We start from the raw sequence: 17,984 nt of genomic DNA, 5'->3' as shown, positions 1-17,984 counted from the left end.
TACATACATACTACATATACTTAGCCAGCCGCCGAGTCAGAATATTATTCTCTCAGGTGCGCCACATCCAGTGCCATACTGGTTGAGATTCGTTCACAACACTGCAAGGTCGGTATATAGTCTCCTTTAGAATAATTTAAAGTGTGATCATATCGAGTTATCTATCAATGTAATATCTCTTAAGCGTTATAATCGATGGTAGAGCCTGTACCATTCGGTAATATAAGTGCAATGGATATATGTAAGTAGCATGTATGTATGGAATGTATGTACAAGGAGCAGGGAGATAAATTATGGAGACAAGTGGAGACCAGATTGTGGCAGTGTAGACTTGGCAAAAACACTCTTCTAGGGTAGGCGTGGGTGGAACAGGTTCAGAGGAGCTAAAGAAGGCGTGGATGTGTGTGTGGCACACTGCAGAGTCCCGCGAGTCCAGTGATTTTAATCCAGCAAGTATTAGTGCCCTAAGCTCCTTGGAACTAGACCCAAAGGAGGAACGAAGCTTTTCATGCATTAAATGTGCCCACCGGAACAACCACCAGTTGGTTCGTCGTGATTGTGAAAAGTTTCCTGCTTGCCGGAGGGACTTTTATATTGCTGGAACTCCAATCAGATGTTACAGCCTAACGTCTACTAAATAAGTACAACCGTACTCCATTCTTTATCCTTTTTTGGGCACCCGTGTGGACTCAATTGATTGAGTCGCATCGACTGTTGCCCTCAACGTCATCATTCTCCCGGATTCAAAAGCCTCTACTGCTGCTCAGTCTGAACGCTCGACGTAATCCGAATTCCTGTTACTAAATCTCGTCTGGCATAGTTAACTAACTAATGACCACTACTTACTCATCAGCTAACCAGATTTCAAAGTAGTGGTCAACCTTAGCGGGTTACCATTATCCCTGGCCGTTGAATGATCGAGGCTGTGCACTCTCGGCGGAACAGGAAGCTTCGGTCCTTTCACCAATTACCCCATCGTCCTAGCTTTGTCCGATCACTTCCAGCCACCGCTTGTACTGCCATTGGGAAAAAGAGCAAACTCTTTCTGGAATTTAAAACTCCGCACGGTCCCTTCATCATCTCCTGCTCCACTGGTACGGTACGTGGTTGTGGCTGTTGTCCCATATTTGACCCTTCCGAGCTCATCCACCTACTTGACTTGGCCTCGCTCTCTCTTGGTCAAGGTTGGAGAAGGGAGAGTCTAATCAGGAGAGAAGGTCAAGGGAAAAAAAAAATTAATTCACGTTGTGGTACAGGACACTGAAATTGTCACTCCAACAAGCCACACCCACTAACGTCACCTCCGTCTTGGTACGAAGATAGTGCTGCTGCTCCATTCAAGTTCGCCAGATTTCGATCCGTTCTTCACACCTAATCCCATGCCAAGGTCCTAGAAATTGTTCCATGTCTTTAAGAGCCTCAGTCTTTCTGTGATAATTCTCATCAGCTTCCGATGTGTAGGTAGAAAATCATTCCTTCATCTTCACCCTTTTCTTCTGCCACCAAATCTGCAAACAGATTCCTCCTTTCTTCTTTCAAACACACCACTCGAGATTCCTTCATTTCAGCTACTTTCGTCATCCCTACGTTTGCTCAGGTACCCATCCTCTTTCCCTCCTAGTTGTGTTGTTCTCTCCTTTCACGTGGTGATTGTTTTACGATCCCATATTGATTCCTTGTCCTTCCCTCCTTTTTATCCTCCTTCCCTTCCCATGAGGTGGTTTCTTTCATCGCGCTCTAGCACCCTGTTTCTTTAAATCCCTCTCTTTGTTTCACTAGAGTTTGAAACCAGTATGTTTGTATCTCCCAATGTGACTCTCGTTCGCCGTCAATGCCCCTCGAATCCGATACGTTATGTCCAAGATTGAGCACTCAAGGCGATGTCAAGACGAGATTGGGCTAATTAGAGTTTACGAAATTGATGTACAGCGTCGAGAAATTTCCGTACAAGTTTCCGAAGTCACACCTGGGGTCCGAGGAGAACAATGTCTGGCGCACAGAATGGCTCCAGAGAGCCCAACGAAAGGGATGCCCTAATCAACGACACTAGTCGAATCAATTCAAGCCTGATTCCACGCCATAAACGTAGGCCCTGGGCTCACTGGCCTGTGAGAGTTGTTCACTTGACATGGGCTACTCTTGTACGAGATTACGTTAATTTACTACTAATCTTCGTTCCACTCGGTATTATTGCTGGCGCGTTGCATTGGGATAGTACGGCCGTTTTCACGCTGAACTTCCTAGCAATCGTGCCGTTGGCATCTCTCTTAAGCTTTGCGACCGAGGAGCTAGCAGCTGCAATGGGTCAGGCCCTAGGCGGACTGATGAATGCTACCTTTGGCAATGCGGTTGAATTGATCGTAAGTTCCATTCGACCTTTGACTGTTTCCCGAGATTTTGATCTGATAACTTGGGGCACTGGTAGGTCAGCATTATCGCTCTGAAAGATGGGCAGATCCGTGTGGTTCAAGCCAGTATGCTCGGTAGCATCCTATCCAATATCCTCCTAGTGTTGGGATGCTGTTTCCTTGTCGGAGGACTACGTTACTCCGAGCAATCCTTCAACACTACAGTGGCATCGACCATGTCATCCCTAATGACCGTTGCATCCGCTTCGTTGATCATCCCTGCAACACTATACGCTTCTCTGTCTTCAGCCAAGGCTAACAGAGATAAAAACATCCTCATTCTATCGCACGGCACTGCTATCATTCTATTGATCCTCTATGTGATGTATCTTTACTTCCAGCTCAGGTCGCACGCATCCTTCTTCGAGGAGACATCTCCAGACGCGGAAAATCAAGGCGGCGCTGAGACAGAGGATGAGGAAGAACACATTCTTTCCCCGTGGGCCGCCAGCGTTGCCTTGGTTGTGGTGACGATTCTCGTCGCCGTATGTGCTGACTATCTTGTCGGCAGCATTGATAGCATCGTGGAGAAGACGGGAATGAGCCGAACCTTCATTGGTCTGATCCTGATTCCCATCGTAGGGAATGCTGCAGAACATGTGACAGCGGTTGTCGTCGCTTGGAAGGGAAAGATGGACCTTGCCATCGGGGTCGCCATCGGCAGTAGTTTACAGATCGCCCTATTTGTCACTCCCTTCCTCGTTATTCTGGGGTGGATTCTGGATGTGGATATGACTCTCCATTTCCATATCTTCGAAACCGTTGCCTTTTTTATCTCTGGTTTAGTTGTAACGTTCCTTATCCAGGATGGGAAGTCGAATTATCTTGAAGGTGGAATGTGCCTGGGAATGTATGTTGCGATCATTCCTACTATTTATTTCTGACTGACATGCTTCTTAGGTACATTATATTGGCACTGGCATTCTATGTATACCCGGATGAGGCCACCGACGACGCCTTGTTCCATGCATAAACGGGCCTGATGAGATAAAATATATCTTCCATTTTAACCTTTTAACAGATACCATTGAACGCACGACGTGCCGTCCCCCACTCTCTTTTTTACTTTTCTCTTTTCACTCTTAGTCTTTCAAAGATGGAGGGGGATACGATGAGATACGCTATCCTCTTCAGAACATCCGTCCCAATTCTCCTGTCTCTCCTTGTGATTTTCATTTCTGTTCTAACTGTACTCGAAACGCTCGCGGACTCAGTACCATTTACGTTTCTTATACGGTAGCCAAAGGACTCGCACTGCCGGTCAGTCACTTTAGTCTATGCTATATGTATGACTCGTTAAAAATCGACACTCGATGGTCGGGCTGGGCTGCTTTGTCTAATTTTGTATTCTCTTGGTCATGGGATGGTTGGACATAGTAAATTGATCTGGTTCTCAGGTTCATGTAGTTCTAAGATCTAATCGGAACCGACATAGACAGAACTATGTAATTCATTCCCTCTTTTCCAATAAATGTATGACTTCATAATATCTCAAAAGCCTGACAATTCTTGGCGGTGATGACTAAGCGACTGTGGAGAGGAAAATCGTTCGCCGGTTTCCAGGCGCAGCGGCCGGACGAGGATCGTCAATTCAAGCATAATTTGTCCTCCTTTGACTGACTTCAGCTCAGCATTGAAAGATTGCGATTCGGAATGCCACCTCGTCTCAACCTTTTCAACGTGAGGACCGCTGCCCCGGTTTTTCGCCAAACCACTGTCAACGTTTCCCGACCCAGTATCGCGACTACCATCGGTATCAACACACCCACCAGTCATGGCTTAAAGACTAGCTTGTCGTCCTCGACACGAATGCACAGGAGATGGAATTCCTCTAATTCCGGAGGAGGCGGTCCTGAGAGGCCGAAGGGTCCCACGGAGGACCCGTTACCTCACGTTAGCGAAGAGGCCGCGGAGATAGCAAAGATCATGGACAAGAAATGCGATGGAACTCCCGCCAGTCCAGAGCTAGAGCAAGGAACGCCTATTTCGGAGGTACGCTACTTCTGATGATGCGCCTATCGCTCCCTCTTAGGGGAGGTCGGGCAATCCTATTGACCTTTCCTTGTAGATCCTCCAGCGGGACAAAGAAGCCCAGAAGCATATGCCCAAGGTCATGCAAGACCAGATAAAATCGACGACTGGTACTCGCTCATTTTCGACGTCCACCCGTCGCAGCCAGGCAGGATTACATGGCCAAGGGAAGAGCTTCGATGAGCAGACTGCCGCTGTGATGGCCAACATGATCTCTCAGGTCAACCAACAGGCCGAGGAGCTTCATGAGGGGATCAAGTTTGAACCCGTTGAAGCCCTTCCCAAAACAGAGAACTTCCGTACAAGATATGATTCACTGCTTGAACAATTCACCAAGCTTCTTATGAGGGACGGCAAGTTAAGCAAGGCTCAGAAGGTATGTTCAACTTTCAAGAGAGTGGATAACTGCTCCAATTTTTTTTTAATGCATGAGGCATTGGTGAAGATACTAAAGCTCTATTGTTGTATAGGATATGGCGTTTATTCTAGATCATCTTCGGACTGCTTCTCCGCCTCAACCCAACCCCAAGCGACCTCTACTTCCTGGACCCCCCGCTCCACAACTTCCCTTGAACCCTGTCCTGTATCTCACCTCGATTGTCGACTCCGTTGCCCCTCTAATCAAGATCCGCCAGCAGAAAGGTATCGCCGGTGGTGGTGTCTCGGTGCAGATTCCTGTTCCGCTTGCCCTGAGACAACGCCGCAGGACCGCGATTAAATGGATCATTGATGGATCTGATAAACGACGAGACACTAAGTTCGCCCAGCGAGTCGCCAACGAGCTGGTTGCGGTTGCAGAGGGCCGCAGTGGTGTGTGGGACAAGAGAGAACAGCAACACAAACTCGGCATTGCAGGCCGGTCAAATCTTGCGATGGTTGGTGGTCGTCGGTAGTAGATTTGCATGCACCTTAGGCTGCTGTTAAAAATGGGCAATTGTGGTGATGCATCCGTTGAGATTTATCTTACTTCTTACGGGAAATAGATGGATCTTTTCCTGTTCTGTATTTTATTTTGGGCCCCTTTGAGCACCTCATGCATTTGTATAGGTAGTTTTCATTATTTTACCATAGTTAAGTGATTCTTACGCTGTGTCTTTTGTCTTTATTATTATGGTGTCGGATGTATATATATATCTTTTCGAGCGGTCTCGGCTCTCCGAGTGTAAAAACTCAATGCAAGGGAATTTGTAGGCTACTCCTTCTACCACTTTGTCAAGTGACTCTTCGTGAATGTGTGAAACTTAGGTAAGGTGTTCTTTCAGGTAACCAACTAACTATCTATGGAACAATTAGAAGCTGTGATGATTTGTCTGTCACCTTTTGGTGGTGCCACGTCAAAGGAAGACACCTCTTCCCTTCTCCCTCACAAAGAAATGAGTGATTGAAGATATCAGTTTGTTGTCCAAGGATCCCTCTCGCATGGAAGAACTTTTGAATTCCTCTCCTGTCGAAAGGGAAACGCTTTTCCTTTTCGAGGTCATTGATTCGTCGACGATCAAAACGGATGACGAGGAGTCTATCCCCGATCAGGCAACCCCCTTGTCAGCTGCAGGAACGTGATTTCCATCTCGATAATAATAGTTTCCTTTCCTTGTCTTCCTACACCGTGAATTGTTCATGCGTTTTTGACAGGGCAAATAAGAACGCCTGGGATTATGCTATTCTATTAATCAATGATCTGCAACCCCCTTCCTCCCCTCGCTCCCCCGACTTCCCTTGGTACTGTACATATTCTCCGACGTGCAACGTGTGATGGGATTTAGTTGACATACTACTACTACACTACTATCGATTAGTGTGCCACCGAACACTTCAACCGGCCTGACACACCACCAACACCTTCGCACGACATTGGACAGCGAATCCAATCCCCTCCCCTTGCTCGTTTCTTCTTCTTTCCCTGTCCACCGTGTCGTCGCATGCTGGTGGACCGAAAGTGGCACGCATCGCTTCTGCGACCAGTGCCTCAGCCGAAGATCTCGACGTGACCACTCGTCCCCGCTTATCTGCCCAGGATATCGAGCTCGTGGACTACCCTGTCCCACCCTCCACTTCCACAAGGGCCCGTCAGTCGCACATCGGATCTCAGGGATTTCGTTCTCAACCGATTGACAATCCCCAATTACTCGATCGTACGTCTCAATCTGGAACGCCCGAGCGTCCGGATCGAAGGCCCCGCCAAGCTCGTCAGCACATCCAGTGGGACAAGCCAATTCGGCTCAAGTATTGGGTAGAAGCGCTTCATCGTCGTTCACGATTTTTGGAAACCCAGTCCAAAATGAAGTTCTCGCATAGTATCCAATTCAATGCGGTTCCGGAATGGAGCTCGTATTATATCGCGTACAGCAACCTCAAGAAGTTGTAAGTCTCCATGCGATTTTTTTTCTCTCTCTCTTTTCCTCTACCTCCTATGCTACGCCTATCTCCCCTATGGTTTGCATCTTTTGAGGAGTCAAAGAATTGAGTTACTTTCTCGTGGGTATCACTTTGCATGCAAGGGGACGCAAATGCCACATTACACCCGGGAAATGTTACGCTTCGTTGATCTGAAAGAAATGGCCCGTGTGGATTGCTCACTGTGTTACCTATATTCTAGGATATACTCTCTGGAACAGCAAGTCCGCAAAGCGAGTGGACAGGCTCAGGCTGATATTGAGTCGGCTCCTTTGCTAGATAGTACCCCGAACACAGATGCGATTTTTCGAAAAGCCCTAGATGCAGAGCTGGAGAAGATATGCTCCTTCTACAAGGACAAAGAGTTAGAGATCCTCAAGGAAGCCGAAGAGGTTGTCAGAGATGCAGAGGAGTATGCTTCGGAGGCCGATAGGGTCAATGTGGACCCAATGAGCGAGCACATGACCAAGGCCAGGACAATGAGTTCCGGTTCTCGGTGGCGTTCTGGCATCGGGTATCATGATTTCCCACTGGCCCGGGATCGGCGCCGTAGCAGTGTTAGCGAGTCCATCGCGGAGGATGACGATGATGCCGATAGTGACGACGAACATCTGTCGGCCCAGAACGGAAGGCGCCCATCGCACGGCGCCGACTCTGCTAACGCTGATGATGGCCGCACGGACTACATGGGAGACTCCGGGTATTTGGGGGATTCCAGGCTTTGGAGATCTAACAGGGCTCAGGTTGAGCATTTTGGAGATCCGAAAGTCTTGGACTTGTACAATTCCGGCCTTTCTCTTAAGAAACGCGCAGTCGACGCATACGTCTCACTTTGTGGGCTGAAGTCGTATATCCAGCTGAATAAGACCGGTTTTTCAAAGGCTCTGAAGAAGTACGATAAGACCCTAGACCGGAGCTTACGACGGGAGTACATGAACTCGACCGTCGCTTTGGCATCCCCTTTCACAGACTCTACCATGGCCAAGGTGGAAGCCGATATCCGTAAGATCGAAAGTGTTTATGCGGATGTCGTCACGGCCGGCGATTTATCCCTAGCAGGGCGTGAGCTTCGGCTACACTTGAGGGAACATGTCGTCTGGGAGAGGAACACTGTCTGGAGGGAAATGATCGGTATTGAAAGGAAAGCGCAAGCCGCAAACGTCGGTATACGCAGAACAATCCTGGGCGGGGATGAGGATCCCGCAGCTGCGCGACGACAGGGCGATGAGCAAGAGATTTCGCCCACCGAATTTAGAACTCCGCTGGGCGTTTTTCACCCTCCCCAGTGGCTATGTAGCTTGAGCTTTGGGACCCTCGTCTTCATCGTAGCTATCTTTGTGACATTACTCTCAGTTCCAATAATGGAAAAGCCGGAACAACAAAACTGTTTGGCTATGCTTATTTTCGTCAGCTTGCTATGGGCCACGGAGGTAAGGACAGCGTTCTACTACACCATAATATCTTACTAACAAAATACACATCTATAGGTCATCCCTCTCTTTGTAACATCTCTCCTGATCCCGTTCCTTGTTGTTCTCCTCCGCATCATGAAATCGGAAGACAAGCCTTACAAGCGCCTGGGACCTAAAGAAGCCACCAGTGCTGCATTCAGCGCTATGTGGACTCCGGTGATAATGCTCTTGCTTGGTGGGTTTACTATCGCTGCAGCCTTGTCCAAATACGACATTGCTCGTCGGATGGCAATGTTCGTTCTGAGCAAAGCTGGGTCCAGCCCCCACGTGGTCCTTCTCACGAACATGTTCGTGAGTATGTTTCTAAGCATGTGGATCAGCAATGTGGCTTCACCCGTTCTCTGTTATTCGATCATTCAGGTAATTCTGCCTACTCTTAATCTTTGATAATAGCTAATCACACGCTTCTAGCCGTTGCTTCGAAATCTCTCCCCGGATTCAAACTTCGCCAAAGCTCTCGTGTTGGGTATTGCTCTGGCTGCGAATGTCGGAGGTGCGGCTTCTCCAATCGCGTCGCCGCAAAATATAATTGCACTTCAAAACATGTATCCAAGTATCAGCTGGGGTACATGGTTCTTTGTTTCACTTCCAGTCTGTATTATCTCCATACTGTTAATATGGGCTCTTTTAGTCTTCACTTTTCACCCCGGCCGTGGCACCGCGCTCGTCCCCATCCGGCCCGTCAAAGACAAGTTCTCCGGGGTTCAATGGTTCATCAGCATTGTGACTCTGTCCACTATTGCCTTGTGGTGTGGTAGCCATCAGCTTGAGCACATATTCGGTGATATGGGTGTAATAGCCATCATTCCGATGGTCCTTTTCTTTGGAACTGGCATTCTCAACAAGGAAGATTTCAACAACTTCCTCTGGACCATCATCATCCTGGCAGCCGGTGGCCTCTGTCTGGGGAAAGCCGTTACATCGTCCGGTTTGTTACACACTCTTGCGAATAGCATCACCGCCCGCGTGGAACACCTCAGTCTCTACGGTGTACTTATTGTGTTTTCCGTCTTGATACTGATTATGGCCACATTCATCTCCCACACCGTTGCGGCACTTATCATTCTCCCTCTTGTCCGACAGATCGGAGTTGGCATGGAAGATCCCCACCCCAACCTTCTAGTGATGGCTAGCGCCCTGATGTGCTCTGTAGCCATGGCTTTGCCGACAAGTGGCTTCCCTAATATGAGTATGTGTTCCACTCTCGACTTCGCCTTGTAGAGTTTGCTAATCCCTATTCTAGCCGCCATCATGACCGAAGTCCCTCAAACCGGCCAAAGATACCTCCAAGTTCGCCACTTTTTCTCCAGGGGTATTCCTGCCAGTTTGATGGCATGGGCTGTCATCGTCACCCTCGGTTATGCTCTCATGTATATAGCTGGGCTATGATCTGAGCTCTGGTTCATCTCTGAATTTCTTTTGGTCCATTTATGAGCGACTAAGAAATGATGCATATTGTACTCATTGGTGGAAATTATCTAGTATATTTGTTTTACGATTTATGTTATAGTTAGGGCTCGCTGTCATCGGGTGAGTAGATGGGATACAAATAGAACGTTAGAAGGGGGATAATTTTTTGAGTATATATTGATATATAGCTGGATTTGCTGTTCACGCTGGTTTCTCGATTTCTTGTCTGTCTTTTTTCCCTTTTACCCAAGATGATGCATAAGAGATTGAGGATACCGAAAACATTACGCAGACTGGTTTGGCGTATCTGAAATTCATTAATCATTCTTCATGCACTCAACGATTAAATAAATCATGATCATAGTCAAGTCTGGAGTTACTTTACAGGCTTGCAAGTATCATACCGATAAAAGAAGAAAGCTGCTCGTGCCATCATGTAACTGACGCTAATAATTATATAGCTGGGGAAGGGGAAACAAGGAAAAGGAACATCTAATCCGTGCCTTGCAGTTATTATAAGCAAGACGTGCGATCATCATCCAGGAAGAGGCAACATAATGCGCAGACGAGGGTGGAAAATGACATGGTATCGAAAAATTCATAGGCGTCGACGAAGTGAGATAAATGCTTTTTCTATTAGGCATTCCAGCCAGCATTTTACATTCGTTTTAGTTGCTGCGATGGACCGGTTAGGTTGGCGCCCCTTAGGACAAAAAAGGGGACTGTGGAAACTTACAGCAAGCCAAGTGTTAGATCGCCGTGGATCTTTGCCTTGAGCTGCACTTCGATGTCCAGGTTCAGATCCAGTCGCAACCGCAACTGTTCGTCCTTGCCGCCACCATCATCCTGACTCTCCCCCTTGTTACCACCGAGGATGCCCCCCACAGCTTTACCGGCAGTGTTGGTCACTCCGTTGACAGCGTTGCCCGCTGTATTTTGTACGAGGTCTCCGGCTTGGTCTATACCACCCAGGCCGCCAAGGGGACCGCCGTCTTGTTGCTGGCGCCGTGAGCGACGCTGACGACGAGGCTTCTCAACAGCAGTATTGTCCATGTCGGCGCGATTGATGGTCTCGGTGTCCGAGTCTTGCTGATACTTCTGTGGATGGGACTTTTTTGGACGCCGTTGAGGTGTTTCTTTTTGAGGCTGGGGTTGAGGTTCAGGCTCAGCTTCTGATTGGGGTTCTTTCTTTGGCTCAGGGTCGGGCTTGGGGTCTCGTTTAGACTCAGCGTCCGACCCGGGTTCTTGTTTAGGCTCGGCGTCTGAGTTGGACTCTTGGTGTGGCTCAACGTCCTTCTCCTCCTTGGGTTGAGGGGACCCCGGGTTGTTATTCTCTTCCTGGGAGGATTGGGGATTGTTGTTCTCTTGCTGAGGGGATTGAGGGTTGTTATCCTCTTTGTCTGACATGACGAGAAGGGAGGCAAGGGATTATATTTTGTGTTAGCGGTCTCCGTGCTAGTAATATAGTGTTTAAGCATGGTCACACCCGTCCAATATCATTTATATGGTACGAGCGTCTTACATGGTTGGAAACCGGTCGCCGCAGTCGACGTCAGCCATGACCATCTCTGATCGCTGGGATTGGACCAAGAGCCGAAAAGAAATCCAACGGCGTCATCGGTGCGACAAGAGTGAGGAGGGTGGGAGCCAAGGATGATTGAATCGTTGGATATTGAAGTCCGTTCAGAATGACGTCGACTCACGCAAGGGTGTCTCAACCTTTTTGTCTTCATCTTGGAAGTTGCGCAACTTTGAAAGATCGTCGGCACTTGCAATGGTTTAATTTGATTAGCGCCAGATGTGTTGCCAGATAGGCCAATGAAACGGGGACGGGGAATTTTGCGACAGGCCGTGCGTCTCCATCTTTTGCTGGTCCACTTGACGAGATGACGCCACGCACATCAGATCGTCATACAAATTCCGTGGCATTATGGGAGGGATCGTAGAAGTATTCGATGTTATTATTGTGATTGCCAATAGTTTCGGATATGTATGGCCGTTCGGTGATCGATTTCGAAGTAAACAGAGCCGAGCCGTGGTTTCGCACCCGAACAAATTCCGTCGGTGGCTGCGATAATTTTGGAACAAGCAATATCCTTGGAACGGCGACAGGGGACCCGCCTCCCGACGACATGTCACTGTCCATGGGCTACGTTATCGACCCCAGAGTTTTTCCCCGTCGTCTGACCCCCCGGCACCCAGGTGCGTAAATAGTAGCGCCACGCTGATTAGCTGCACGACCGGAGATCTTGCAGGTAGAGGGACACCAACAACGTCATGGCCATGGCGAGGGGGGCAATTCGTAGGTGGCTTTTCTTCCATGGCCCCGACATACAGAAGAACGTCTTCATCGTCTGTCCACACCCGGCAGTTATCCTTCCAGTCTCTATCGCTCAACGGCTTTCTCCCCTACATACCTTTAGCCGTGATAATTTTCCGGTAGTATTGTGAATTATAATCCTATCCCATCATTTTGTTCCAGTGTCGTGAGTCAAGCGTATCGTTGGTTATCTCGTCTTCCTCGCCTGCAATTTGACCTTCTCTTGACCTTTCATCGATACCTCCCACAATGGCAACTGCAGAGAAGCAGAAACAAGAACAACCTGCTATTCCACCGGACGAATACTCGGATGGCGATTACGACACCGATGACTATTCACTTTCCGAAGATGAGCAAGATCAGGCACCTCAGCGGCCGAATCAGCAACAATCTCAACGACGCCAACAACAGCAGCGTAGACGTCAGGTGGACGAAAATGGTGATGAGAGCGACTTATTTTCCGACGAATATGATTCAGAGTATGATGAGGATGATGACTTCGACAATGCGGGTCAAGGAAACGCCATGCAGCCATATCAGCGCGGCACCCAGTCATTGACGAACAACATCATCTCGAATGGAGCTATGACGGACGCTCCAGGACAAGGGAAAGGCGACGAGGAACAGGAAGGCCTCAAGCTGAAACTGGAACTGAATCTTGACATCGAAGTAGAACTCAAAGCCCACATTCACGGTGATTTGACATTGTCTTTACTGTAAGTACTCCCGCGATTTGGTTCTCCAGAACAGATCCAAGCACAATCGGTCAATTTTACCCGACTCAACAGAGAATAGGACCTAACGACTGCAGTGCATGATTGGGGGAAATGTTGCTTTCGCCTCATACAAAAACCTTCGATTGTTTCGTTCAGAACGATGGACATGTCTAACGTGACGTTTATGAAAATTTTCCTAGCTGGAAGACCAATCGTTTCTGCATGTTTCCTGTCTTGTCTGATAGAGTTCCACGCTCAGTTTAATGTCTTTTGGTGCATACGTACTATACTCCACCTGCTGGTATGATTATTCGCATTGGTCCGACGTTCTTGTTTGCTGTTTAAATTTGAAAACTTTTTAACTTCTAGCCATGTTCATGTCCATTATTTTCAGCCATACATGCCCGGTTCTGTCTTTCCCTGTTTGCATCGCAAGCTTCAGGTATGTAATATATTAATTTGCTAAATAAAGCAAACGATCTAGAGATCGGCAGCACTATTCTGACTGATGTTAGCTTAGTTCGATCATGTTAGGTCATACCGGACGTAGTCAGTATCGGTATAGTATAGAAAGCCGCCAAATCCGTTCTGTTGGTATTTGGTAGCGGCATTGACCTGAAGTAACCATATTCTGCGCCTTATAGCTGAAGTTATGCATGGGTGATAATTTCTTTTCAATATTAAGTTCACCTTCTCAGTCAGGGTTAGAAACACCCATCCACCTCTTGTCATCTTAGGTCTCAGATGGCCTGCGTAGGTTGACAGAAGCTCACATCCATGTCTAGGAGAGCAGAGCCCGAAATTGCTAGACTGTACAGCAAAGCCAAGCTGAGAGAGGCATAGGGATCAAGGGGAAGTGAACTTTTAGACGATTTTTATTAACAGCCTACGCAGCAACCATATGACGGGGTTGCCTCCGATATATAGAACACGGAGATCTCTCTTGGTGAAGCGATATGGTTTCACCAACAGTTTTGAGTCATCGTTGAACAAGGCAATGTTGTATTGAATATATAGATATATATGTATACCCAAGGAAAATGAGGGAAGTCGATGTTTTGCAAAGAAAGGATTAATGGATCGTAATCATACAAAACGCTCGAAAGAGGAAGGAGAGCGATTCCTTATCAGGGAACCGATGTCACGTGCGCTTACATCTGAAGACCAGGTCCATTATAATCACAGTTGGCATCCCCTAGATCCTCTCCATTACGTGAAACTGAAGATTGACAGGTACGGACCTAACTGCTTTAAAAAAAATAGGAAAAAAAAAAAAGGGAAGCACATGAACATAGACCGTTAGTTGGCCTCCAAGCCGAGGTAGAAGCTTGGCACTACCAACTGGGGCCAAAAAGTACCTTAACTCCTGAAGCGGAGTGAATACAAACTAACCTCAATTCTTCCTGTGTCTTGACCCGAAAATACCAGAAGTCAGATTGAGAATTCATTCAACCGCAACAATGGCAGCGATCAACGACAAGTCCGCCTCGAGCAAATCCTTCATCATCAACCACATGAACGCGGACCACCAGAAGTCACTGGCCATGTACCTCCGCGTCTATTGCGACGTCGCCGCGGGAGACGCCAAATCCGCACGGTTGGAGGACATCACTCTATCTGATCTTCTTATTAGCGCCAAAGGCACACGCTACAGCGTTCCCTTGGATCCACCTATGAAGACATTCTCCGATACCCGGCCGCGCGTGGTGGCAATGCACAAGGAGTGTCTCCAACGGTTAGGGCTGTCGGACATTGTGATCAAAGAATATCGAGCACCACGAGGCCTCGAAGCGGTAAACTTTGGCATGGTCGTAGCTACGTTGCTTGTGTTTTCTCGCGGCAGTAATTTCTTGCCCGGTTCATTCTTCTACGAGTCAGTTGGCCTTGGCCGATTCCCAGCATTCGCTCAGTTTTGCTACAGCGTGCAGGCCATTCCGCTTGTACTTCTGCTGGGAATACATGCCATGGAAGCGGTTCTGCTGTCGGTGAACCGCTTGAAACGTCACGGGGTGCCATTTTTGTCTGGGGTGTGGTTTGCATGGATAGCTAGCATAATCATTGAAGGGGTCTTTACGTTCAAGCGGTTTGATCGGATGGTGAAGGAAGAGGAAGAGAAGAGGGAGCATAAGAAATAGTGATATTTTTTTTTAAGAAAAAAAGAGTATGAAACTACTAGTGGCAAAGTGGAGTGTATGAACCTAACGAATTTTTTTTCATCATTCTGTTTGTGCACAAAAGATTTTATGAGCTGGGAAAACTTGGATTGGGGACTGAGGTTATGAGATTTACTTATTGTATGTACTTCTTGGCCGCCTTAATACAGTGAGTTGATTACCGTGTACTGGAACTGGAGTTGGTAAAAAAGGCCCTTAACCGTTTTAGAAATTCAAGATTTTGTTCAAAAACAGTCTAGACGAACAGGTCACGGGGTATATGCACTAGTCTATGTTGGGTCTAGTGCGCACTTTGGACTAGGGCAACTTCCTCAAGCGAAGGCACACTGCGAAATTCACGATAGTCCGACGACAGCACTCAACTCCACGACCACCCAACGACCCTTGCCCGCTGCGTTCCTGGTGAAGGGCTGCAGGATTAGAGGTGAGTTAACTATCGTCGCTCCAAGTGTTTTCGATCTCCTCTTTGTGTTTTCACCGTTGCGTCGAGTGTCGAGCGTCCGTCAGTTATCGTGCCGCTTAGCGATTCAAAGTCGATCGGATTAGTTCAAAAGGGAGACGTCAAAGAAGTGAACGGGGAAGCCGAAGGGATCATCTGCGAGGAGAAGAAAAAAGAACGGCGAAAAATTTTCCACATCGTCTTCTCCGATACGAAAGAAAATGTTACCTGCTTTGAGGCTTGCGACTTGTTACCTGTGCATTCGATTTCACCGCTCGTTTATCTCACGCTCACGCTGCAACGGGAAACCTGAAGGGGAAATCTGAACACAACGGGATCACTGTGTCTACGGGTTTTTGATAGCTAATTGTCTCTGTCGTTGCCTACAGTCCCCTCAGACAACAGCAAACATGGGTATTTCTCGCGACTCCCGCCACAAGCGCTCGGCTACCGGTGCGAAGAGGGCCACCTACCGCAAGAAGAGGTATGACTGAAATTTGAGTTCTGAGGAATCCCCGTTCCTCGCAAAGGGATGTAGCCTAGATTCTTACACATTTTCCAACAGGGCGTTCGAGAAGGGTCGCCAGCCCTCCAACACCCGTATCGGCGCTAAGAGAATCCACCTGGTCCGCACCCGTGGTGGTAACCGCAAGTTCCGTGCCCTTCGTCTCGACTCGGGCAACTTCTCCTGGGGTTCCGAGGGAATCTCCCGCAAGACCCGTGTCATCGTTGTGGCCTACCATCCCTCTAACAACGAGTTGGTCCGTACCAACACCCTGACCAAGTCGGCCGTCGTCCAGATTGATGCTGCTCCTTTTCGTCAATGGTACGAGGCCCACTACGGCCAGCCCCTCGGCCGTAGACGCCAGCAGAAGACCGAGGCTACCGAGGAGAAGAAGAGCAACAGCGTTGTGAAGAAGCAGGCTGAGCGCTTCGCCGACCACGGCAAGGTCGAGTCTGCCATCGAGAGACAGTTCGAGGCCGGTCGTCTCTACGCCGTCATCGCTTCCCGCCCTGGCCAGAGCGGTCGTGTTGATGGTTACATCCTGGAGGGTGAGGAGCTCGCTTTCTACCAGCGTGCTATCAGGAAGTAAAAAGGGAAAATCGTGTTGTAAAAGGGTGGTATCGGAGTTTCAGCAATTTTTTCCAGAATACATTTATGATCTCTGGGGCACTACGGGTGCATTGTGTGTAGAGCTCTGAGCTGTCAACAATGGAATGATTCTCGTTATGTTCTTTCGAATTTGAATAATTTTTTCTTTTTTTTAATCTTCTTTCAGAAGAGTTAAGTGTACACTCCGCAAACGGATATACCCCGTAAGAAAAAGCCCCTGTTAGAAGAACCCGCCCATTCATTACTTTTCCTCGTTCCTATTTATCAAATCCAACTTATTGTTGTAAATATATGACGCCATGTCCGCCCCTCAACCATTTATTTACTCAACTTGACCATCAACCTTCTATCTCACAACAACTACAACAACTACAACAACCAACAACCCATAACTTCCTTTCCCCCACACCCAGTCCACCCAACCCCTCCTAATCCTCCTCAGAACAAAGACTAGAAAAAAAAAATAAAGAAAGAAGAGAACAAAGAGAAGAAAAGAGAATGGCCAACCCAACCACCAAAACCCGCATCTGCCTCATCTCCGACACCCACACCATAACCCCCAACCCACCCCCAAACACCACAAATCCCTACCGCCACCCCCTCCCCAGCGCCCACATCCTCCTCCACGCTGGCGATATAACCAAAGTAGGACTAAAAGCCGAGCACGAAGTGATCCTCGCCATGCTCAAGGACGCCCCCGCCGCACTCAAGATCGTTGTAGCCGGGAACCACGACATCACGCTGGATGAGGAGTACTACACGAGGATCGGGCACTACCGACACCGGTACCGAACCGACCACACCGCGGTGTCCGCGACAGCCGAGGAGAAAACGGCAGGGGGCAAGGAGGGGCCGGTAGAGTCAGTGCGGGCGATCAAGGCGCTGTGGACGAGCGAGGAGGCCATGGCGGCCGGGATCCGGTACGTGGAAGAAGGGGTGCAGACGTTTACGCTGAGCAATGGGGCGCGGTTCACGGTGTATGCGTCGCCGTATACGCCGGAATTCTGTCAGTGGGCGTTTGCGTATGATCGGGATACGGACCGGTTCAACCCCCCGCGAGAGGGGGCGCAGTTTGTGCCGGGTCGGCCGGTGCCGGATTATCCCGGGGTTGATATTATGTTGACGCATGGGCCGCCGTATGGGATTTTGGATCAGGTGGTAGGGTCGCATGCTAGTGTGGGATGTGAGCACTTGTTTCGGGCGGCGGAGAGGGCGAGGCCGCGGTTGCATGTTTTTGGGCATATACACGAAGGGTATGGGGCGACGAGGTTGGAGTGGAGTACGCGGAATCAGTCCATGATTCAGTGTGATAAGGAGACGATGCTTGAAGACCGGTGTGCGTATGTTGATATCAGTGGGGAGTCGAAGAGTCCGCTGAGGATAGGCGACGAGACGCTGTTTGTCAATGCGAGTGTGGTCACCGTTCAGTATCAAGCTTTGAACGCACCATGGCTGGTGGATCTGGAGCTTCCTTTGGAGCAATAATCAGTTGATGACCTATCATGA

At 48.6% G+C, this 17,984-nt stretch overlaps 7 protein-coding genes across 7 annotated transcripts; 6 read left to right on the top strand and 1 right to left on the bottom strand.

Annotated features, from left to right (window-relative positions):
* Positions 1 to 1,929: 1,929 nt before the first annotated feature.
* On the top strand, positions 1,930 to 3,985 carry BDW43DRAFT_279606 (Sodium/calcium exchanger protein-domain-containing protein). The gene is made up of 2 exons (XM_032042332.1): positions 1,930 to 3,258; positions 3,309 to 3,985. The coding sequence occupies exons 1-2, from the start codon at positions 2,477 to 2,479 to the stop codon at positions 3,379 to 3,381; spliced, it is 855 nt and encodes a 284-aa protein (XP_031899039.1). The 5' UTR covers positions 1,930 to 2,476; the 3' UTR covers positions 3,382 to 3,985.
* A 7-nt stretch (positions 3,986 to 3,992) lies between these two features.
* Positions 3,993 to 5,695, top strand: BDW43DRAFT_279605 (mitochondrial 37S ribosomal protein uS7m). Its single transcript, XM_032042331.1, has 3 exons — positions 3,993 to 4,400; positions 4,477 to 4,815; positions 4,910 to 5,695. The coding sequence occupies exons 1-3, from the start codon at positions 4,062 to 4,064 to the stop codon at positions 5,330 to 5,332; spliced, it is 1,101 nt and encodes a 366-aa protein (XP_031899038.1). The 5' UTR covers positions 3,993 to 4,061; the 3' UTR covers positions 5,333 to 5,695.
* A 356-nt stretch (positions 5,696 to 6,051) lies between these two features.
* BDW43DRAFT_279602 (putative plasma membrane phosphate transporter Pho87) lies at positions 6,052 to 10,006 on the top strand. Its single transcript, XM_032042330.1, has 5 exons — positions 6,052 to 6,800; positions 7,036 to 8,263; positions 8,321 to 8,665; positions 8,717 to 9,494; positions 9,549 to 10,006. The coding sequence occupies exons 1-5, from the start codon at positions 6,718 to 6,720 to the stop codon at positions 9,692 to 9,694; spliced, it is 2,580 nt and encodes an 859-aa protein (XP_031899037.1). The 5' UTR covers positions 6,052 to 6,717; the 3' UTR covers positions 9,695 to 10,006.
* Positions 10,007 to 10,447: 441 nt separating this feature from the next.
* Positions 10,448 to 11,122, bottom strand: BDW43DRAFT_312196 (uncharacterized protein; the record flags this gene model as incomplete). The annotated part of the gene is made up of 1 exon (XM_032047325.1): positions 10,448 to 11,122. The coding sequence occupies one exon, from the start codon at positions 11,120 to 11,122 to the stop codon at positions 10,448 to 10,450; it is 675 nt and encodes a 224-aa protein (XP_031899036.1).
* A 983-nt stretch (positions 11,123 to 12,105) lies between these two features.
* BDW43DRAFT_110338 (uncharacterized protein) lies at positions 12,106 to 13,057 on the top strand. Its single transcript, XM_032037909.1, has 2 exons — positions 12,106 to 12,751; positions 12,831 to 13,057. The coding sequence occupies exons 1-2, from the start codon at positions 12,285 to 12,287 to the stop codon at positions 12,835 to 12,837; spliced, it is 474 nt and encodes a 157-aa protein (XP_031899035.1). The 5' UTR covers positions 12,106 to 12,284; the 3' UTR covers positions 12,838 to 13,057.
* A 914-nt stretch (positions 13,058 to 13,971) lies between these two features.
* Positions 13,972 to 15,092, top strand: BDW43DRAFT_279595 (DUF2470 domain-containing protein). The gene has a single exon (XM_032042329.1). It carries the CDS (start codon positions 14,212 to 14,214, stop codon positions 14,884 to 14,886), a length of 675 nt encoding a protein of 224 aa, XP_031899034.1. The 5' UTR covers positions 13,972 to 14,211; the 3' UTR covers positions 14,887 to 15,092.
* A 682-nt stretch (positions 15,093 to 15,774) lies between these two features.
* BDW43DRAFT_301091 (40S ribosomal eS8 domain-containing protein) lies at positions 15,775 to 17,963 on the top strand (the record flags this gene model as incomplete). Its single annotated transcript, XM_032044995.1, has 3 exons — positions 15,775 to 15,848; positions 15,930 to 16,454; positions 16,976 to 17,963. 3 exons carry the CDS (start codon positions 15,775 to 15,777, stop codon positions 17,961 to 17,963), a joined length of 1,587 nt encoding a protein of 528 aa, XP_031899033.1.
* Positions 17,964 to 17,984: the final 21 nt, after the last annotated feature.

This window comes from Aspergillus alliaceus, assembly GCF_009176365.1.
Source record: "Aspergillus alliaceus strain CBS 536.65 unplaced genomic scaffold BDW43scaffold_29, whole genome shotgun sequence".
Lineage (NCBI taxonomy): Eukaryota > Fungi > Ascomycota > Eurotiomycetes > Eurotiales > Aspergillaceae > Aspergillus > Aspergillus alliaceus.
Note: the sequence above shows the minus strand (reverse complement) of the source record. Positions and strands in the feature narration are given on the sequence as shown.